The sequence below is a fragment of the Garra rufa genome, chromosome 5 (assembly GCF_049309525.1).
Source record: "Garra rufa chromosome 5, GarRuf1.0, whole genome shotgun sequence".
Taxonomy (NCBI): domain Eukaryota; kingdom Metazoa; phylum Chordata; class Actinopteri; order Cypriniformes; family Cyprinidae; genus Garra; species Garra rufa.
The window spans coordinates 42,017,953-42,041,839 of NC_133365.1; the positions used below are offsets into that span (position 1 = coordinate 42,017,953).

General features: G+C 37.5%; 1 protein-coding gene across 1 annotated transcript in view; it reads left to right on the forward strand.

The window, feature by feature from the left end:
- Positions 1-23,887, forward strand: part of tenm1 (teneurin transmembrane protein 1) — a 78,016-nt gene that overhangs the window by 50,371 nt on the left and 3,758 nt on the right. Inside the window, exons 15-21 of the mRNA XM_073840088.1 lie at positions 319-829; positions 10,209-10,381; positions 10,518-10,777; positions 14,987-15,277; positions 16,506-16,896; positions 20,053-21,273; positions 23,738-23,880. Coding sequence (XP_073696189.1) covers positions 319-829; positions 10,209-10,381; positions 10,518-10,777; positions 14,987-15,277; positions 16,506-16,896; positions 20,053-21,273; positions 23,738-23,880 — 2,990 coding nt within the window. The remainder of the gene's footprint in view (positions 1-318; positions 830-10,208; positions 10,382-10,517; positions 10,778-14,986; positions 15,278-16,505; positions 16,897-20,052; positions 21,274-23,737; positions 23,881-23,887) is intronic.

Sequence of the window (23,887 nt, forward strand, 5' to 3'; positions counted from 1 at the left end):
GCATCTGATCCAAACCAGTCAGCAGTGTGTCAGTAGGCAGCAATGTTGTGTGACTTTAGCATGCTGAGAGATTCAATTTGTAAATATCTCCCTGCCAAATGTGTTGCTATGACACGTTTAGACGTCTGGGCTGCTGTTATACGCAGGTTTAATTATTGAAAAATCTTTATTATTTAACTACTGTAGACAAGTGTTGCGATTTTACTGCAGTGGCTCTCTGAGGGTTAATCGTTAAGTCCAACACTGAATGCCTAATGAACTAGACTTCCTTTTTTTCCCCGCTTCTCTTTCTCATTCTCTCCATGAATTCGTCCCTAGGTGATGGAGGTTACGCTCGCGACGCCAAGCTGAAGTCTCCCTCATCTCTGGCGGTTTCTCCTAATGGCTCCCTCTACATCGCTGACCTCGGGAACGTGCGGATTCGCCGGCTCACGGCTAACCATCCTCAGCTCACTCCCGAGGGGCTGTACGAGCTCACCTCGGTTGCGGACCAAGAGCTCTATCTGTTCACTCCAAATGGTACTCACCTGTTCACCCGAAGCCTGGTGACGGGGGACTACCTGCTTAACTTCACATACACCCCCGAGGGCCACCTGAGCAGCATAGCAAACAGGGAGGGCACCATAGCGCAGTTGCGGCGGGATGCTAATGGCGTGCCCCTGTGGCTCGTAGCCCCGGGCGGCCAGGTTTACTGGCTGACCATCAGCAACGCAGGAATGCTGAAGCGCATCTCGGCTCTCGCGCACGACCTCGCGCAGCTCAGTTACTACGGCAACACGGGGCTGCTCGCCACCATCAGCAATGAGAACGGCTGGACTACTGTCTACGAGTAAGTGATGCCCTTCCTTTACTCTCCCTTTGTCTATCTCTTTCTCATCAGGAGGGTGCGCTGCATTGCTTGATTTATAGGTGCGCTTGATAGCGCGATCCGTCTTCGTTTTCACGTGTCATATCCTGTCATCGAGTCTGTTTCGTCTGCCACACGAGCCTCACTTGCACACTCTGATAGTCTAATGCTGTTTTATTAGCAGGAATAGTAGCAAGATTCTACTGTATATAAAACAAAATTCCCTCCCCACATTGATTAATCTTTACCTGCGTCTAATCTAATCACGCTTTATCAGAATTTATCAGAAGGAAAATAATCTAATACAGTCTGATCGACAGTGTTGCCTGAGATCGTTTGAAAGAGTGCAGTAGTTCGATTTCTCAAGCTGCGCGTTTTTCTGCTGCAATGAAAATCACTCAGCCTTAATCTATCCAATAAAGAAAAGAACTCTGTATCCTCTTCTGATTTCACTATGAAACAGCCTGGGTACCTGTGAGTGTGTGTGAGCGCACGTGCGTGCGGGTGTGTGTGTAAACTGTTTGCATGGGCATTTTCAGGGATTTGTGAGACTGAGCTGCAAGTTCTAATTTAGTGTGAAAATGTCAGGGGCTTCTTTTCCTCTCTCTCTTTCTCTCCTTTTTGTTTGATCAACTCGGTGACCTTTCACACACTGTGTTTACACACACATACACACACAGATACACGTTCTCATGCAGCTCATGGTGTAGTGTTGAGGCAGGTCACATGCCTGGCTCTCTGTGTTCAGTCTGTTGTGAGACACTGCCCCCTGCTGCTGCGTACTAGTGCAAACTCAAACATTAAACTGATGCCTTATGGTTCAGGGCAGAAGCACGAAAATCACGTTTTTGGGGTGGCAACACTTTGTAATTGCTGTTCCTTAACTTTAGTTAATGCATTAGGTATCATGAGCTAAAATTAAGCAACCATTATTAACAGGGCTTCCAGAAATCAAATTTCCTGGTAATTTACTCATGTCATTCAAAATGTTCATGTCTTTCTTTCTTCAGTCGAAAAGAAATGAAGGTTTTTGAGGAAAACATTTCAGGATTTTTCTCCATATAGTGGACTTCAATGGGGATCAGCAGGATGAAAATTAGAATTTCAAAGCAGCTTCAAAGGGCTCTACACGATCCCAGCCGGATATCATATACATTTAAAATATACATTTTAACCACAAATGCTCTGTTGCGCATCTGTTACTTTACACATTATGTAATCATGTTGGAAAAGTCACATGTGGTTAGTTCTTCGTCTGTGTACTCGGGTTTGAAAAGGTAGGGTAGGGCGAAAACTTCATCTAATTATCTCCTCCAACTCCAGAATCGTCCGACAACGTTGTTGTCTCTATTTGCATGTTCGCTTTGTAAACAGTCACGCGTGACCTTTTCGACATGACTATGTAATGCGTGAAGTCGAGCTAGTGCAAGATGAGCATTTGTGGTTAAAAAATATATACATTTGTAGCTTTTCTTAGAAAATGACCAGTTGTTTCACTAAGACAACCTAAATTAATAAATGCTGTTAAAATGTCTTGTTTATTGTAAGTTAATGACACCTAATGCATTAGCTGTTAACGAATAGCAATTGTAAATCATCGCTGCAAAAATATTGCTTGTTTTTATTATTTACAAAGGCTTTTTTTGGTATAGTGAAATTCTATCCATCATCATTAGTTAATGCAAGTTTAGTTACAGTACTAACAACATTATTTCATGTTAATTATTAACAACAGACTTTTACTGCATTTATTATTCTGGGTTAATCTAAATTTTGATATATATCATACCAACACATTTTGAAGGAGTTCACTTCCAGAACAAAAACTTCCTCATAATTTACTCACCCGCTTGTTATCCAAGATGTTCATGTCTTTTTGTCTTTAGATGTAAAGAAATTATGTTTCTTGAGGAAAATATTTCAGGAATGTTCTCCATATAATATACTTCTGTGGTTCCCTTGAGTTTGAACTTCCAAAATGCAGTTTAAATGCAGCTTCAAATGGCTCTAAACGATCCCAGCCGAGGAAGAAGGGTTTTATCTAGCAAAAGGGTTATTTAAAAAAAAGTACTATTTATGTACTTTTTTAACGTCAAATGCTTGTCTAATGCTGTGTACTCTGGTACAATACAGTTTGGGTCTCTAATCCAACTTTGAAATCTTCCTACATCGCTGCAGAAGTACCCAGGGTTTACAAAGTGAATGTGTAATGAAGGTCAAACGCCCTTTATAAAAAAAGGTTAAACAGCAATGTCGGACGATTTTGAAGTCGGAGGAGAAAATGAGATGAGAGTTTTTCAACCTACACTAACTGTATTGAACCGGAGTACACATGCACATCGCAGAGCTAGACAAGACGAGCATTTGAAATCAAAAAGTATATAAACTACTACTTTTTTTTTTTTTTTAGAAAATAATCGATCGTTTTGCTAGATAAGACCCTTTTTTCTCGGCTGGGATCGTGTAGAGCCCTTTGAAGCTGCATTTACTACTACAACTACATTTTGGAAGTTCAAACTCGTGGGAGCCATAGAAGTCCACTATATGGAGAGAAATCCTGAAATGTTTTCCTCCAAAAACATAATTTCTTAATGACTGAAGAAAGAAAGACATCTTGGATGACAAGGAGGAGAGTAAATTATCTATTACCTACTATTTTTGTTCTGGAAGTGAATTACTCTTTTAACATTTTAAAATAATGTAGCATTATATAATATTGAAATAAATGTTTTTTGTTTTTTTTGTATAGAGTCTTTAAAATGTGCTTTCTCAAAGTGCTTTACAAGGACAAAACAGCAGAATGAAACAAAGCACAAAAAAGATTAAAAAATGTAAAAAAATATATATATATATATATCAGTAATTCTTGAAATTAACGTTAACCGTTAACGTTAAATAATAAAGGAGTAAAAATACAGCTCATGACACTGTTAACAAAATGAATTAACTGATAATTTTATTATATAGTGTTAGAATGTTTGCTAATTTATCTGTTTATCATTTATAAATGGGTTCATATGCAATTCTATAAGCCTGAAGCGTATTTAAATTATGTTGCAACATTCTGTTCTGCACACAACACCCAAGGAATTAGCGGAAATGGTGTGTTGACTTTGATCAGTTCCATCCATCCAGAAGTAATAAGTACTGAATATTTTAGAAACATACCTCAAAGCAGAATATGCACCAACGTAGGTGTTGCAAACTCGTCAACAAGCGCCCCTGGTACAGGGAAATTTCTTAGATCTGATATGCATGCAGTAATGACTTGAGATAAAAAGTTTTCTTTTTTTTTTTTTTCATTCTTCAGATCAGATAGGCTGTGTGGCAAAACCTAGCTTCCTATCTAAACTTTGTTTTGGGGGAATTTTCATTCTTAAAAGCATTTTACCTTTGCAGATGTTCATCTAGCCAATGTCCAAAGTAATATCTAAACAAAAATGAGTCAGCATAAGAAGTACTACAATTCAGAGTTCCAGAATTGCTCAGAAAAAAATTCAAGCTACAATAAAGAAGAAAGGGAGAGGCAGTGTGAATAGTTAAGTAGTTTATTAATTATTTATTTTATTTTCTAGTTAGTGCAATAATAGCATTGAGTCAAATGCAAAATCAAAGCCAGCTTGTGATGTTTCTGGTCTTTTAATGGGCCGTCAATTGTACCTTGACTCATCTGTAAACAAAACTTTGCAGGAATACAATCTCAGGCGTCATTAGTCAGCTAAACACGCAGAGCTCTGCTGGGTATAAGAGAAAGATGAATTCCTTCACTAAAATATTTGGCCCTCCACCTGCCTGGTGTTCTCCAAGGCTTTTTGAGTTTGAGACCTCTAATATAGACGTTCTTGAAGGTGCCTAGGAACTTGAGGGAGTTGAGAAGATCGTTCCACTGTTGAGGAATAGTGAAATTTCGGGAAAGTGATTTCGTGCCTGTTGATTTGATTTGCAAAAGTGAGAGGCTGCTCAATATGCATGCATTAGTGTCTTGATGCAAGTGTCTGGAAACCAGTGAGGCGAGACGAAGGTGTGCGAATGATCGATCCAAACCTTCAAATGCACCCGTGATGCCCAAAAATGCGTTTAGGTAGGCAGCTCATTAAGTTTTGACACATAGCCATATTAGTAAGGCTTGCTGAGGTGAACATCACTATCAGTGTTGCTCCTAGCACTCAGAACACCTTAGTAACCGCATAGCAACCACTCCCCTCATGTTTTCATCAGAAAATGTTGAAATATAGTTTTAGAACAAGATTACAGTAGAGTTTTGATGAGAATCCAGTAACATAAACCATGTGGATTAGGTGCTTACGCCTGCACAGTCAATCCATTTAGTCTCTTTTCAATTCAGGTTTATTTATTTAGAGCTTTTTGCAATACACATTGTTCCAAAGCAGCATTAGAGAAAATAGAAAAATAAAGAAGATAAAAGGAAAAGAAAAATAGTGGCTTACAACCCCCCAGTGAGCAAGGAAAGGAAGGAAGAAGCCCCTAAGATGTTTAAGTAGATGAGGAGGAAACCAGCATTTCAGGCAGACTCAACATTTTGAGTAGAGAAGAACACGGCGGCTGATGTCTCTTGATCTAAACCGCAGGCCTTTGAAAGCTCAATAGTTTCATCAAATGAAAAGCTTTTATTCTTTTACATCAGTGTGGGTGGCCAGACACAAGTATATGAAGTAAATTGGCATTGACATTGATTCGACATAAATAAATTAGGGCCAGAGAAGATGAAGAAACTCGAGCTGTTTAGTTCTAAAAACTACTCTAGAAACGGAAAAAGAGAAATGAAACATGCCAGAAGTATTTCACCCACTCATTATATCACATGACCTGCCGTCCACACAGATTCAAATGTCAAGTCATCTGTTCCTTTGTGGTGCATCAGCGGATTTTGGCATTCACCTTTATGATGTATCTCACACCAACACATTTGTCCTTGTGTCATTTTGGGGACTTTGCATTGACTTTTATACTGAGTTGATGTTTTCTATTCTATAACCTTTATGTAATTGTCATTTAGACATGTAGTGTGTTTATTAAGCTGTTTAAGCTTCTGTAGGAGATTTCAGTCTTTACTTTCTTTAAAATGTATACAAGTAGAAAGTCCATTAAAGGAAACTGCGGTTGCGGTAAAAGAGTGTCCTGTGTGCTTAGCACAGTGTTCATGAGTTCACTAATCCCTGCGTATAATGAAGGTAAACAGATTTGGCTTGCTGTCAAAGACAGGACTGCAGCTTGAGACTTGAATAAAGCTCTTAAGAACCCCTGGACTACTTAATAATGAAGTTAGTAATGAATGAGTAGAGGTAGAGGTGGAGTTCATAATTGGTGAGATGCTGGAGAATTGTCACAGCAGTGAGATAATCCACAGTTTTTCTACATTATCTTATAATAAGAATAAAAACTCATACAGCTGAGGTCAAAAGTTTAAATCCCCTATTCAGAATCTGCAAAATGTTCATTATTTGACCAAAATAAGGGGAATCATACAAAATGCATGTTATTTTTTATTTAGTACTGACCTGAAGAAGATATTTCACATAAAAGATGTTTACATATAGTTAGGGCTGGGCCGATAAACGATATCATATCGAATCGCGATAAAATTTATGTTAATAACGATGATAGGCTCTAGACATTTTTTGCTCGATATGGATTAATCTAAGAGCCAATCACACAGTAGAAATATGCGACAACAGCCAATCAGCGTACAGCGTGCGTGTGCACGTCAAAGTACAAAGTTCATTTCCTACCGCACTTTGCGAAGCAAACTTAACACCAGGGCTGTGTCCAAATTCAGGGTCTGCATCCTCCTTAGGATCCTTCCTACCAGGTCTTCGGAGGAGGGGTCCTCCGAAGACCGCAAAACCTGGAAGTAGGTGTCAGTGAATTTGGACAGCCTACCCTTCTTTCAGTTCCCTCCCTTCCCCGTTGCTCGTATCCTATCGCCTAGCAACCGTGACAGCGCTAAGCAAAAAGTAAGGTTATCTGTACTGCACAAAACAAAATAACTGCTCTTTCGTCCCAAAAAGCGTTAAAAACAGCTTCAATCACTAACAAGAAATTAGCTGTGTGTAAGGGGATATTCACACAGGCAGTAAGAAAGAAGCTAGTTTACAAAAGTGATGTTTTTTAACATATAAACATACAAATGTAAAAAAAAAATAAGTTTAACGCTAAAACCAAAGGCCTAACTAGACATCCGCTGTAAAAAAATATTTTTTGAAACGCCAGTTTTTTTAAAACTTGCATCATTACTACCGCTCGTTTTGTCCGCCATTATTTGAAGCGCTCTGCCGAAAGGAATTATGGGATAGGTAGGACGGGAAAGGATCCACCAGACCCATCCTTCCAATTCGGGGAAAAGGAGGACGTATTTGTGGGCCGCATTTGAAGGATCCTACGAATTTGGACAGCCTTCGTCGCGGTGCTGTGACGTAACATCCTTCAAATGAGTCCTCCGAAGGATGTAGACCCTGAATTTGGACACAGCCCAGGACGACAAAAAAAGAGAGAGGAAGCAGCGACGAAAGTGAAACTAACTTCGAGTTATTATCCAAAGATGTTGAAATTGTCGACAAAAAAGGTAGCACGAATTCCGTTATATAAGTGGTTTGGCTACCTGAAAAGTGACTCTTAGCTCAGCTGAGAGTTTGGCGCGATTGTTAAAACTGAAACCGAAAGCAAAAAACGCACGCGCATTCAAAAGCAATTTTAATCCCCCCAATGCACGCAAATTAGGCTACATGACATATCTAGGCTGTTATTTGTATGTAGGCTATGATAGGTTGTGTATGTCTATAGCTCTGTATCATGCTTGAAATATCCGTCTCTATTTGCACTTTGAATATTTAGAGAGTAGCCTACTTTGATTATGGCTGAATTGTCTGCACTTAATACGATTAAGAAAGAACCGTGTCATAATTTTTTGTTATTTATACTGTAGATTGTTTCAAAATACAGTGGTTGCCTCTAATTTAAATAGCTCAACCTATAATAGAGAAAATAAACAATTGTGTTAATAATAATAATAAATAAATAAATAATTGTGTTACAAATTATGTTTTTACAATAATTTTATGTTTTTTCATTTTGTACATTTACTCTCATTTACCATACTCTGTCACAACTTTTATTTTTTTAATTTATTTTAGTAAGTTGTTTTAATTTTTAAGGCCAAATCTGTAATCTGTTTTTGTTAATAAACTATACTTTAAATGTAATTTAATGAACCCTTTCATTTTTGTGGCTTTAGTCATTGTTGGGATACTATTTTAAAGCTGGCAACATCAACAGCTTATATCGAAATATATATCGTTATCGTTCAATATGGGGGAAAAAATATCGAGATTACATTTTTGCCATATCGCCCAGCCCTACATATAGTCCACAAAATAAAATATTTGATTGTATAAAAATGACCCTGTTCAAAAGTTTACATCCTGTTGATTCTTAATACTGTGTTCTTACCTGAATGATCAACAGCTGTGTTTTTATTTTAGTGATGGTTGTTCATGAGTCTCTGGTTTGTCCTGAACCGTTAACTGCCTGCTGTTCTTCAGAAAAATCCTTCAGGTCCCACAAATTCTTTTGTTTTTCAGATTTTTGTGTATTTGAACCCTTTCCAATGATGACTGTATGATTTTGTGATCCATCTTTTCACACTAAAGACAATTGAGGGACTCATCTACAATTATTACAGAAAGTTCAAACGCTCACTGATGCTTCAAAAGGAATCATGATGCATTAAGAGAATGAAGAACAGAATGAAGATGTGCGCATTTTTCTTATTTTGCCTAAATATCATATTTTTTCATTTAGAGCTGCCCTTCAGAAGCTACCAAAGATACATGTTTCCTAAAAGACAAAATAAGTTAAATTTACCCTGATCTTCAAATTCATTGTTTTCACCCCCCCGGCTCTTAATGTATCGTGTTTCCTTCTGAAGCTTCAGCGAGAGTTTATTAATTCTGTAATAGTTTCATATGAGTCCCTCAGTTGTCCTCAGTGTGAAAAGATGCATCTCAAAATCATGCAGTCATTGTTGAAAAGGGTTCAAATACATAAAAATGCCAAAAAAACTAAATAATCTGTGGGACCTGAAGGATTTTACTGTTCAGGACGAACAAGGAACTTATGAGCAACTATCACTAAACAAAAAAACACAACTGTGGATCATTTAGGTAACAACACAGTATTAAGAATCAAGTGTATGTAAACTTTGGAACGGGGTCATTTTTATAAATTCAACTATTATTTTCTCTTGTGGACTTTTAATGGGAAATAAATAAAAACATAACATACATTTTGTATGATCCCTCTTATTTTGGAAAAATAATACATTTTGCTGATACTGCAAGGTGTATGTAAACTTTTGACTTCATCTGTATGTCAGGACATTAGTACATGAACGGGATAGTTCACCCAAAAATGAAAATTCTGTCATTAATTACTCACCCTCATGTTGTCCCAAACCTGTAAGACCTTTGTACATCTTCGGAACACAAATCCAAGAGCTTTCTGACCCTGCATGGACAGCAATGCAACTACGACGTTCAAGGCCCAGAAAGGTAGTAAGGACATTGTTTAAATAGTCCATGTGACATCAGTGGTTTAACATTAATTTTATGAAGCTACAAGAATACTATTCATGCACAAAGAAAACAAAAAACAACAACTTTACAGGTTTGGAACAACTAGAGGGTGCGTATTTTCATTTTTGCACAGTCACAGTAAGGTAACGAGGAAGAAGCAGAATAGACACTTAAAAAAACAGAAACTGATGTTCCAATTTGTGTATAACTAACAATAAAAACATCCTTTACATTGTAACTGCAGGAAAGTGTGACTGAAGTTTATTTTTAACAAGGTCCCTGATCATTTCAGTTCCACCTTCACAGTTCAGCACATTTCAGTGGATTGTTTTATGATCCTGTCACAATGTAATTCAGTCTTTTCTAAGAGGCCGTTATTGAAGAATTCAGTAGCATGAACTATATTGGACCCAACAGCAAACCCAAGCCGCATGTAAGTGAAGCAAAGCGTTGTTTCTCATTTCAAATGCGAAGAGGGCGTTTACACAGAGGTCTTAAAGGCACGGCAGCAAAAAACAGCCTGTTTACTGCTGTCGTAAGGTTCAGGGAGAGAATGGAAAATTGTCATGAAAAACTAAATTATGACACACGAAACCTTGGCTAGCATTTCAAATGTCGCCAGGGGAAAATAAAATGATAAAAAATGCATGATATGACCCCTTTAAACTCCCTTACATGCACATGCATTTACACTCACTCATTTAAACTTTACTACAGTCTTTCTCTCTCTCACACACACCCAGACTAACAGAAAGTGTGTTTATGAGCAGGTATAACTCTGACGGACACCTCATCAACGTGACCTTGCCAACTGGAGAGGTCAGCAGTTTCCATGGAAACATGGAGAAAGCTGTCAGAGTGGAAGCCACTGCCTCGAACAGGGAAAACTTTATTATAATTACAAACCACTCTGCGGATAACACCGTCTACACACTTCGACAAGGTGAGAGAGTATATGTGTGTAAATCTACAGATTAGTGATAATGATAATGTCAAATACACTTCAGCCATATTTAAAGGGACAGTTCACACAAAAATAGAAATTCTCTCATTATTTCATGTAATAAATCTCTGTCCAGCTCACTCTGTTAGTGTGTACGGCGTTAGAGATGACGGCTCCCTGTGGGTGACGTATGCCAGTGGGATGGACGTTACTCTCAGTACTGAACCAACCGTGTCATCCGGGCTGTTGCCGGGGGCATCGTCAGGCCTCGTCCATCCCACGGTCGGAAGGTGCAACATCACGTTGCCTGGGGAACCAGCTCACAGCCTGATAGAGTGGAGACAGAGACGTGAACAGGCCAAAGGAAATTTCACAGCATATGAACGGAGACTAAGGGTAATGCACAAACACACACGCAGCATATGAATGCAGACCGAGAGCAATATTGTGTTTACTGTGTTGGGTGACCAGGATGTAATGCAATTTCAGACATTGAAATTTGTGTGTCAGACATTGTTTTGTGAGGTGTTTGCGGAATGCCATAATAAAATTAGTAATCTTTGTTAATTTTGAATTGCTCCTAGACTTAAAATGCCGTAATTATTTTGTGTTCACCTTGGTACTGAACAGTCAGGTTTTTTTAGGTTACGTTAACACTGGCGCATGATTAGATTCAAGTGAAGCTGTCACAGCAAATGCGACACTCATCACTGAGGTCAAGTCAGTGAAATCGCTAACTAAAATGGAACCAAATGAGATCCCGACTCCTGTTATTCATCTACTGCCACAGAACTGCGTTTTTATTTTTTTCTTAATTTATTAAAAAGGATAAATTAATTTATTCCAGCTTTGTAATTGAACCTGGGTCGTTCTAAATGAAGAGTACTAATCTTACCTCTGACTCTGCATATTTCTCACAGTGGTGCTACACTGAGCTCTAATTAACACCATTGTGATTTAAGCTTTAATTGTATGATTTAGTTTGACACCCTACATTAAACCAACTTTCTTTTATCTGATTTTACATGTACATTTTCTTTTTAAAAAGGTGAGGGGAAGCTCTGACAGAAGCCAAAGACTTGATATTTGTTTTGTTGGTGCTTTGACATGTTATTGAAACTTAAGCTTGAAAAAATAGTTTTGCTTTTGGTCTTTCCCTATTCAAGTATATATAAGAGATGACCTCTTCCCTGACTGCTAATAGCGGCCCAGGATGTTACCAAGATTGTCTTTCCATAAAGGGACTTATGTGTAGGACAAATGGAAGAAACAGACTACACTACACACCTATACTCTCTAATATACAGCCTATATACCCTCTTACAGGCACTGCACAGCCTTATACCCTGCACTTCACACACTGTTCCAACTTCCCCTTTAAATAGATTCCATAAATCTTTCTCTTCTCTATTTCATTCTTTCTAATATTCACTCTTTCTCTGTTCCGTTTCACTTCTTGGTTGCAGTTTCAGTATTAGTGTGCTTTACAGGCACTGCAAAAGATAATTAATTATCTCATATTTTCCATAGGGTTGTAACATGTATTTTTGAATAAAGACTTATGTTCACCAAGACTGCATCAAAAATAAAGTAAAAACATATTGTGAAATATTACAATTTAAGGGGAGACACTGCAGGCAAAAACACAGTTTTTTCATTCACCTATCAAGTTTGAGATTTTGGGCTTTTTGGTTTTTCAGACTAGTGGAAAGAAAACACTGTTAACAACAACACTGTTAAGTGTTTTTTATAGCACTTTATCTATTTGTGTCAATAGATTTCAACTACAATGCATATTTTTAAAGGCTACACTGAGCCATAAATCTCCACTTAAGTAGCACTTACACACACCAAACCTTACATTTTTATTCCTGTCTATATCCTGAAGGTTTTTACAGAGGGATTTGTTCATATATAATTTGCTAGTTTTTTATTCCCCTAAAAACAAATTTTAAAAAAAATTGTGTTTCCTGTCTGTTCTGAATTTTTTTTTAATTATGTTGTAACGAAATTAGATACCCAAAATTCCCTCTATAAAAACTTTTGACTCTAATATGTCAAAAAAATTAAACAAGAATTTTGAAATTGACTTGATCCAGTGTTTAGATTTTTGTACTAGAAATGTATGGAAATTAGCAAAGTAATCAATCAACTGGGTAGGTAAGGTGATAACTATTAGTTAATTTTTTTTACACTATTCACCTGCAGTGTCTCGCCTTAAAGGAGACATCGGATGCCCATTTTCCACTAGTTGGTATGATGCTTTAGGGTCTTCGTGAAATGTCTGCAACACGTTTTGTTTAAAATTCCTCAATGGTCATGTAAAACAGCACCCTTTTTACCTTGTCAAAAACAGCTCTATTCACAGCTATCAGTTTCAGTGCATGACTCTTTAAATGATAATGAGCTACTGCTCACCCTGCCCCCTCTTTCATTTTTTGTCTATTTGGTGGCATGTTACCATGTCCTCAGTGGCTCTGTTGTCGGGAGAAAATAAAGACTTTTATGTTCACTTTTACATCCAAATACAAAACACCTGCATTGTTTACGAGACATTGTTGATGCTACAGCTGCTCAAGTGCGGAGAAAATGACGGTGAAATATGCTAATACGGGATAGTCCATCAGCAGTCATGTGCGGGACCTGATCAGTATAATATCATACTGCTCAGAAAATCAAAACGGCTGGATAATTGAGACTGTTTAGATTTTTTGAGGATTAAAAAAAAGATTGAATGGATTTTTATCATTGTAGGGTGGTTCTGTCCACAAACTGCTAAGACACATTTATATGCAAACACCATGTAAAAGTGAAATTTGCATCTTTAAAATAATGTTATTTATTCTTAATACATGATGTTGATTTGGTGCTCAAGAATCGTTTCTTACCATTATCCATTTTTTGTAGAAACCATAATACATTTTTTAGAACATTTAGAAGAACAGCATTCATTTGAAATAGAAGTATTTTTTAAACATTATAAATATATTTACTGTCAATTTTGATTAATTTAATGTCCTTTCTAAATAAAATCATTAAATTTGTCGTAAGATGGTGTGTATTGGTGTATACTAAGTGAAATAGTTGTAGTGTCAATTTAAATATGTAAATAAACTGCCTTAAACCAAAAGTTTGGAAACACCCCTGGCAAAGTGTGGTTTTGGACGATATCAGCGTGAATCATCTTTGGGCAATCCTTCAGGAGGCTTGGAGTAATATATCAAGTCAATGTTTGAATAAACTGACAGCTCAGATGCCCAGATTATTCAGAGCTGTAATAGCTGCTAATGGTGGATATTTTGATGAATCGGAAAAATTTAAGTTTTTTCTATGTATAAACTGTTTATGTAATCAAATATTTTTTCGTAGTTTGTGTTGTCCCTTATCAGTGCAAAATGATCACAAATTAAAAAGGATTCATGCCAATATTGTCCAAAACCCCACTTTTCTAGAGCGTTTCCAAACTTTTGGAGGGCAGTGTATTTAATTAATTATATGCTTTGAGCACTTCTAATAATAAATTAGAAAACAATCAAAACGTAGCTTTATTAGAGAGAAAGACACAAGATGATGCCAGTTTCTCACTGTCCTTTATATGGTGACAGGCGAAGACACAATGTGCCGGTACACTGTGCTCCTTGAACCTGAGTTTTTTTATACTTATATATATCTGACACAGTGGACAGTGCTTTATTCCTTTCAAAGATGTGGATTAGTGCAAGTTGAAAGTCCAACTTCAAGAAATTGGAAGTTCTGACTATACTAGTTAAATGGAAAAAGTTCAAAAAGTGTTTTTAGGGCCAGACAGCATTGCATTTTACTTCATATTTCCAAATGTGATATAAACATGTTTTGCTTGTGTTTGTAATTTGGTTTATTCTAATTAGGCTCACGGAATTACTCTGGTCGCAGGGGGCGTGTGTATGTTAGTACAATTAATTGTAAAGCCCAGGACCAGCTCAGCGAGGGGTCTGTTCTCTTTACTCAACTCTTCGCATTGCAGGGTTTTATAATGATATGGGGATCAGTGAATTAATGTTATTGGCCTAATTCCACCCTGCATGTGTTATTTGCGGTGTTCCCATTTACTTTAAAGATATTTTTTTACTGAATATTGCATGCAAGGTCTCAGTTGGATGTTTTTCCCATTTGCCTAATTTCTAATTTGTTAGTGGACGCCACACCTCGCTGCCGTAAAGGGCAGCCGGCTCAATTATCGATTCTAATATAGTCAGGCAAATTCTAACAGGCATCTCTACAGGACATTATCTTTTTATGGGAGCAAAATCTTCCAGAAGGTCCAGACTCTGCGGTGGCCCCTTTCAGTGGGAGCCGGCCGAAGCGATTCATCTGCATAAAGCTGGAATTTGATTTCGGAATCACAGAGTGAAATCAGGAGCTTCAAACTGTTCCAGACTCGTTGTCAATTCATTGATGTATCTGCTGAATATTGTCGGCCGTAACAGCAACCCTGTCTCCCTCTGTGCCCCTGAGAAGGAAATTTTCTTCTTTTATTGCCAGTTTTATTGCACACATGTTTCTGTGTACTCTGATATAATAAGATCATAAGTTTTACCTTCTTTCTCATCCCCTTCTCTCGCTTAGGCTCACAACAGGAACGTCTTGTCTATAGATTATAGTCAAGAGAGTCGGGTCGGGAAGATATATGATGACCATCGCAAGTTTACCCTGCGGGTTCAGTACGACGAAAAGGGCAGGCCCGTGCTCTGGACTCCCAGTAAATACAATCAAGTGCGAGTAACCTACACAAGTGAAGGTCTGGTCACCAGCATACAGAGAGGAAACTGGACCGAGCGCAGAGACTACGATAATGGACGCATTATCACAAGGACCTGGGCCAATGGGAAGATCTGGAGCTACACTTTTTTGGAGAAGGTGTGTACTTTATGTGTAAGAAGTGTAACTATACTTGTGTGAATCTCGAAAAATAACTGTCTAGAACATGTCCAGGTCATATTTGACCCCAAAAATGGGATGAAAATAATTGATTGTTTTATTTTATTTTATTTTTCATTTTTTGTAAAACAAACATTTTGCAGATCTTTTATGGTTGTAAGATTTTTTTTTTAAGCAAAACAAAATTGTTTTTGTTTGTTTCTTCTCTTTTGTTGATTGCGTTCTTTTGATTTTGGGGTTACATTTGACATGTTTTTATGAGATTCACTTGCCTGTTAAAAAAAAAAAAAAAAATCTTTCTCTTTCTGTTTTTTCCTGGTTGTTCTATTAAAAAACTTGTCAAGAACTTGTGCAGGTCGTATTTTGACCCCAAAATGGGATAAACGTAATCAGAACTTGTTTTAATTTTATTTATTTTTATTAATTTATTTATTTGTAAACATTAATATTTTACGTTTGAAAGTGATGCCTATTTTGTGAACTTTTTTATTTATTTATTTGCATTTTTCTTTTAATTTTTTGCATTGCAACATTATTTTTATGACATGTGCCCTAATTATCATTACCATAGTGGGAAGAAAAATCTTGTTCTCTTTACTGTAAAGGAAAAATATATCACTATTAGAATTGTTTAAATTGTGTTTATATAGAAGTATTCAACAAGTATTTTTTTATTATTATTTATTTTATTGGTTTTCATTTTCACATTTTTAAAATACTTTTTCCATGCACAGAAAAAAATGGGAATCTCAAAAGAATAGCCTGGATGTTTTATGGTTGAGAATTTAGTTTTTTAAGCAAAACAAAATTTGTTTGTTTCTTCTTTTTATTGTTTGTGTTCTTTTTTGGGGTTTAATGTGACAAGTTTTCATGAGATTCACCTGCCAGCTGGTATGTTTTAGTGGAATTTGTTAACATTAGTTAATGTGTTAACTAACATAATGAACAATGAATAATACATTTATTACAGTGCATTAGCTAATGTTAACCAAGACAACTTTTGATTTTAATAATGCATTAGTAAATGCTGAAATTAACATTAACTAAGATTAATTAATGCTGTAGAAGTATTGTTCATTCTTAGTTCATGTTAGCTAATGTAGTTAACTAATGTTAGCTAATGACCCTTTATGTAAAATGTTACCATATAAATCTAATCTAAATGATTTTTCTCTGTCTTTTTTCCCTGTTCATCTCCTTCTCTCAGTCTGTCCAGCTGTTGTTACACAGTCAGCGCCGCTATACATTTGAGTATGATCAGACAGACTGTCTCCTGTCGGTCACCCTCCCTAGCATGGTGAGACACAGCCTGCAGACCTCTCTATCTGTGGGCTACTACCGAAACACCTACACCCCACCCGACTCACCGACCTCCAGCTTCACGCAGGACTACGCCCACGATGGGCGCCTGCTCCAGAGCCTGTACCTGGGCACAGGCAGGCACGTGATCTATAAATACAGCCGAGTGGCTCGGCTGTCTGAGATCCTCTATGACTCAACACTTGTTACCTTCACCTACGATGAGGCAACAGGTGCCGTTAAAACCATCCACCTGATGCATGAAGGATTCGTTTGCACCATCCGCTACAGACAGACAGGTATAACACTTTGACAATGTTATCTGACAGAAACTTTGACAGCAGGGGTGGGTGGTGTGACCAGAATCTTCAGTGTGAGAAATGTTATATTATGGTACATATCATGATAGTTAGAAACTGAGAACTGCATTTTATTCAGATTTTTTGACATATTTGAGAATTTTTTTGATTTCTAACCAATGTCAATCAACGTCAATGTTTTTTTTTTTTCAGTGAATCAAAAATATACACCAGTCTTACCGAACAAATTACTCATTTGAGTCAAAAATTTTACTCAATTAACAACATGCTGAACAATCAGTATAGTTTAATTCCCAAACAAATGAGTTTAATGAGTTGATTCTGTTTTAGTGAATCAAACTGGCTGGGTGTTTAGTTTGAATAACAATTATGTTATCATATGGTTAACAGAATTACATTTTTATTCAAAATATTTCTTTCTTAAAAGAACTTTAATCACTGAATTCTTTACCATTGCTATTCCTAATCATGCTGTAATTATTTTAGCTGTAAATTCGCCAAAAAGTAGTTTATATTTTAATAGCAATGTGATGCCCTTTTTTATGGAAGCCTATTTCAGCCACTGAATAAAAATAAAAAAGGTAATTGTGACTTTTTATCTCACAATTCTGACTTTTTTTTTCTCGCAACTGTGAGTTTACAATTTTACAAGTTTGACTTTTTTCTCAGAATTGTGAGATATAAACTTGCAATTGTAAGTTATAAAGACTTTTTTCTCGCAATTTTGAGTTTATATTAGTGTTAATTTCGTCAGACGAGACGAAATATGTTCGTCAACGACCTTTTTTTTCATGACTAAGACGAGACGATGACAAGACTGCACCACTGTCCAAAAACGCTGACTAAGACTAAATTAACATGCCTTATTGTTGACGAAAAAAGACGAGACTAAAATGTTTTGCATAAAATAAAAACTAAGATAAAATCTCTCTTCATTTTCGTCTACAATCGTCTCTGCTTTTTCATCAGCTGTTACGGCTTTAAAATATTCAAACTGGCTGACGCTGAGCCAGAGACGGACGAGCTCTGCGCTTGTCATATAATCACAACTATGCAGTGTTTTTAACCACATAACGCTTATTTTAGGTTTCAGACATTTAAATACACATAAGTACTAGTAAAAGGAGACATTTAGAGTTTGTAAAATACACACATAGGTCTATGGAAGCAGCAAATAACAATCTATTCAAATATAATTTGCCGATGTGTTTTATTCATATCACATACACATAGGCTAAGTAACTAAAAAGTTCACTCTATTCCTCTTCTAGTTCACCAGCCACTTACTTGCATGTATTTCGGGAGAAACGGATGAATGTATATGTGCTGTAAATACGGCTGACAGGACTCTCTGAACAGCAGCGCGAACAAACATGGCCGCGCCCATCTCACGTTACAGATTACGATCCAGATCATTTATATAGGGTTTTAAACGACGAAACATACTAATTCACACATATTTGTGAATCGGAATATTAGATTAGTTCATGGCATGGTAAGCAAGTGTGTGAGTATTCTGGATAAAAAAGGAAAAACGAAATAAAAGCGATCTATCTGTCATACAGTGTTATTGTGTCTGTGTTGTGTCACGTGACAAGCTTGATGCGTCGCCATGGAAACAATAAGGACGAACGTTCTAAAATAACGGTCGCTTAAAAAAAAATCACTCTCAGGGGTCCGCTAGAATATTTTAAACTCACCACTGAAAGGGTTAATCATTTGTGAATGTGTCTCCTAAATCAGAAATTGAAAACCAGACACGTTTAACATTTGCATTCAACAAAAATCATTCAACAAGTGTATTTTGTCAGGTAATTATGACATTTAACCAATGTTTGAGATATGTGAAACACTTTTTTTTACTGAAATGTGTATCAGTAATAATCTCAGTAATAATGTGTTATTTTAAAAAAAGACTACAATTTTTTGACTAAACCTAGACTAAAATATATTGAGTTCTTTTTTGACTAAAACTAGACTAAAATTAAAAGACTTTTAGTCGACTAAAACTTGACTAAGATACCTTGAGTTTTCTTTTGACTAAAACTAGACTAAAATGACGAGACTTTTAGTCGACTAAAACTTGACTAACAAAAAAAGATATGTGAATGACTAAATATGACTAAAACTAACAAGGACATTTGGCACAAGACTAAGACTAAATTAAAAATAGGTGACGAAATTAACACTAGTTTATATCACACAATTCTGAGAAAAAAGTCAGAATTGTGAGTTTATATCTCACAATTCTGACTTTATAACTTGTAATTGCAGGTTTTTAGCTCACAATTCTGACTTTATTTCTCACAATTGTGAGTTTATATCTCACAATTCTGACTATTCTGTCAGTTCTGAGAAAAGCTTGCAATTGCAAAAAAGTCAAAATTGTGTTTTTTTTTTTTCTTCCCATTCTGACTTTATTTCTCGCATTTGTGAGTTTATATCACACAATTCTGAGAAAAAAGTCATACTTGTGAGTTTGTATCACACGATACTGAGAATTTTTTTTATTTTATTTATTTTTTATTCAGTGGTGGAAACAGGGTTCCATACTTTTTGGTTAATCCAGTGAATATACATTAAAAATGACATACACTAATAGCCATGCAAAGATGTCTACCACAGTATAAACGATATAGCAAAATCTCTACCGGCTGACACATTTCTGCCATCACATTATATACACTGTCATACCATTCAGCCCTAATTGACAGAAAGCCAGGTAATTTGATTTTTTCACATATTTATCAGGTTTTGCTATAGCCAGTAGCTAGGTGAAATGTTTCGATCAATTAGCAGAGAGACAGGTAGCACCATGGCATCTTTGCGCAAATTAACAGGTGAGATGATAATCCCATGAGACAGGGAGACAAGTAAGATGGGTGAGCGGTTGGACAGGTAAACAGGTTATACTCTTGCACCAATAAACATCCAGGCTGACGTTTAATCTTCCTTTAGTCACTTCGCTTCCCCTCACCTCCTGCTTGGCTGATCTAAAAGCGCTTTGAATCACAATCAGTCGTCTGACAGTGGGGGAGTTCATCCTATCTCACACTGTGGCACAGCTGACTCATGCTTAACCTCACCCCTGTGAGGCTCTCTGCTAACTTCTCATTCTCTCTTTCTATTTCTCAGGTCCTCTGGTGAGTAGACAAATTTATCGTTTCAGTGAAGAAGGATTGGTAAACGCTCGCTTCGACTACAGCTACAACAACTTTAGGGTCACCAGCATGCAAGCTATGATCAACGAAACACCACTTCCGATTGACCTCTACCGCTATGTGGACGTGTCTGGACGAATCGAGCAGTTTGGGAAGTTCAGCGTCATCAACTACGACCTGAACCAAGTCATCACCACGCATGCAATGAAGCACACTAAAATCTTCAACCCAGACGGGCAAGTGATCGAGGTTCAGTACGAAATTCTGAAATCCATCGCCTACTGGATGACACTGCAGTACGACAGCATGGGACGCGTCACAAATTGCGATATTCGCATCGGCGTGGACAGCAACATCACGCGATATGCGTACGAGTATGACGCGGATGGGCAGTTGCAGACGGTTGCCATAAATGAGCGCCCACAGTGGCGTTACAGCTACGACCTGAATGGAAACATCAACTTACTGAGTCACGGTAACAGTGCGCGTTTGACACCTCTGCGCTATGATCTCCGTGACCGGATCACACGCCTTGGAGAGATCCAGTACCGCACTGATGAGGATGGGTTCTTGCGTCTTAGAGGCAACCTGCTGTTTGATTACGGTTCGAATGGACTTCTTTTGGGTGCCTACGACCGGGACAGCGGACAGAGGGTGTGGTACCGTTACGATGGGCTCGGGAGGAGAGTGGCCAGCCGCAATAGTGACGGATCACAGCTGCAGTTCTTCTACGCTGATCTGTTGGAACCGACACGGGTGACACACCTATACAACCACAGTAGTTCGGAGATCACCTCTCTCTATTACGACCTACAGGGACACCTTATCGCAATGGAAATGAGCAGCGGCGAAGAATTCTACATAGCATGTGACAATGCCGGAACTCCTCTTGCGGTTTACAGTAGCCGTGGCCATGTGGTGAAGGAAATTCGGTACACACCCTACGGAGACGTTTACAGAGATTCCAATCCCACCATTCCTCTCGTCTTTGGATTTCAAGGTGGCCTCTATGACTCTTTCACACGGTTGGTGCATCTCGGACGACGTGACTACGACGTGGTAGCTGGAAGATGGACAACGCCCAATCACGAATTGTGGGCTGAGCTGAGTGTGAACCCCAAGCCATTTAATCTGTATTCATTTAGGAACAACTATCCTCTGGGAAACCTACAGGATATAACCAAGTTCACAACTGGTGAGGATGAAGTGTTGTTTTGTGTAGTGCTGTCAAAGTAAATTTTTCCAGTTTAGCGGCATAAAAATATTTAATGTAGTTAACACGGGCGGGGCTAGGGTTGACCACCCCAGTTACAACTGCTGCTTCTGTCTCTTTTTTTCTTGACAAGAATTTCATTTATTTAGTCATAGTATGTCTTTACGACCACATCAAACGGGAGACTTTTCAGGCGCACACTTCAGCGGCAGGTGTTAGTCAAATGACCACAGGAAAGGTGACGAGGGAGCTTTAGTAGAACGTGCTCTTCAATTGCATGTGTAAATATGGCGAATGTTTCATGTTGTAGCCTGTATCATTTCATATTAAAGCGAGAATGAAACTACAAGCATGTGTGCCAGATTCGCACCATGTTCAGCAGTGGCAGCTCTTAAAGTAATAGCAGCCAAATAAGCTAATAACCCAGCTCATGTGATGTCTGTTAGTCAAAGAGCAAAAGAAAAAAGAGGAAATCTATAGCTATGTTTTCATACAAATATGCAAATTTAACTCGTGCGCAAAACTGGAATATCGCATAAAACATTTGTGAATAAAGCACCGTTTCCATCAACAAATGTGTCACTTCCTGAGAAACTGGCACTAAATATCACTAATAAAAGTAGGAGAAGCCACTAAATATAATCATTTTCATAGTACTTACGCCTAGGGATGCAACGATACCATTTTTTCAAAACCGATCCGATACCAAAAATTCTGAGTATCGACCGATACCGATACCAGGCCGATATCAGTGGGGGTATTTTACCTTCAAAACTAAAGAATGTATACAATTCACTTTGTCATTAAGATTTCTTTGTTTTAAGTAAAGAAAGAAATACCAAATCTACTTGCAAATTGTTGGATGAAAAAGGGGGGGGGGGGAAGAGATACATGCATGAGTGCAATCAAATTCATAAATTCATATTAAGATTAATGTTTTAAAAATAACATTTTGAAAACAGAAATATTACAGATATAAATAATTGAACAGATCTGCCAGCAGATGGCGGCAAGAAACTGATTTAATTACTGAATCATTTCATTCATTTGATTCATTCGAACGGATGGTTCATTCAGGAATAACGCAAGTGACTCTCTGTTTGAATGGGAAATTGAATCATTTCACTAGATTCGTTTATAAACGCACGTTCATTCATAAACGATACAACGCTGTGTTTGAATGGAGATGTCGTTTTTTCACATTAATTTAAAGTTTGAATGTGAAATTATTGCAATATAAAAATATATTATAAAACTTTACCGCTAGGTGGGATTAATCATGATAAATCACGATAATTTCAGAAAAAAAATGTGTAATTAATTAATTTTTTTAAGCGATTGACAGGACTAGTTTTGTCAAAGTGTCCACCTTGAATGTATTTGATAGGCTAACTAAACTAAAATCTTCAGGTAATCTTTTTCCTAACTGGCTAACTTGGAGTGTCCATCAGATTCACTTGTACCTCGTGTAGAAATTAGAAATAGGAGGGCAACAGCCAGTCAGGTGAAACAAATGTCATGCTTTTGCTTTGGCTTTGTGAGCTGTGATTGTGCTTTTTTTGCCAGTGACATTTCCCTAAGGGGAAATGAGCAGCAGAGAAATAGCACATGGCAGGGCTGAGATTCATTAGTTAGAGCCGAAGCAACTTGCTGTAGACTAATTACTAGGACAGCCTTCCTCAAGCTAACTAGGGTCAAGTGACTCGCTCAAGGCTATGTTGGCTTTACACCAAGATCTTCATAACCCCAAGGTCAACTCCATTTTAGAGTGGTCCTGCTCTTTTTAACTGTTAAACTGCTAGTTTCCTGTTGAATGTAAAATGTTTAAAATGCAAATGTGTCCTATATATCATACTGAAAGGCCAGTTTTACTAAACAGGGCAAATTAGCGTTAGAGCGCAATTCCATGGAAAGCGCCGATGGGAGGGGAAAATTCTGCATGTGATTTACAAACAATGCGCACATTAAAGAACACAGACGTAGCCAGATCATTTTTATAATGACCAGCGCAATCTACCAAGAGCAGTGCAAATTAGCGCCTGCTTTAGGACATGATTTTTGGGCATTAAATAATGGTGAAAATACCAGTAATTTTGATGTTGCCAGGCACAAAAATAATTCAGCGCTAATTCTTCACTGCACTTTTATTTTAACATCGGGAGACGGTTTGCGCTGGTCCAAAGTCTGAATCCAGGGGACTAAATGTTTTTGGTCACAGTCACACTATATAAAATGCACTTATCACTCTCAAACCTTTTTGTTTGTTCTGTTCTATTCTTTTATGTAACTCACTGTTTTCTAACGTTGCATTCACATGAGCAGAATAGTTCCTTATGTAGTCTTTTACCATGACCAGCAAGTTCTATAAATACATTTTAAACCTTAAGGCTTTCATGAAAACATAAATCTTGAACAGTTGTACTCTGTTTTGCATGTTTCTGTGCAGATATCAGTAGCTGGCTGCAGCTCTTCGGCTTCCAGCTTCATAATGTGGTTCCAGGGTTCTCCAAACCAAAGGTGGAGAACACAGAGCAAACGTATGAGATGATGGCCACACAGATCCGCACACAGACCTGGGATACTAGCAAGGTGAGTT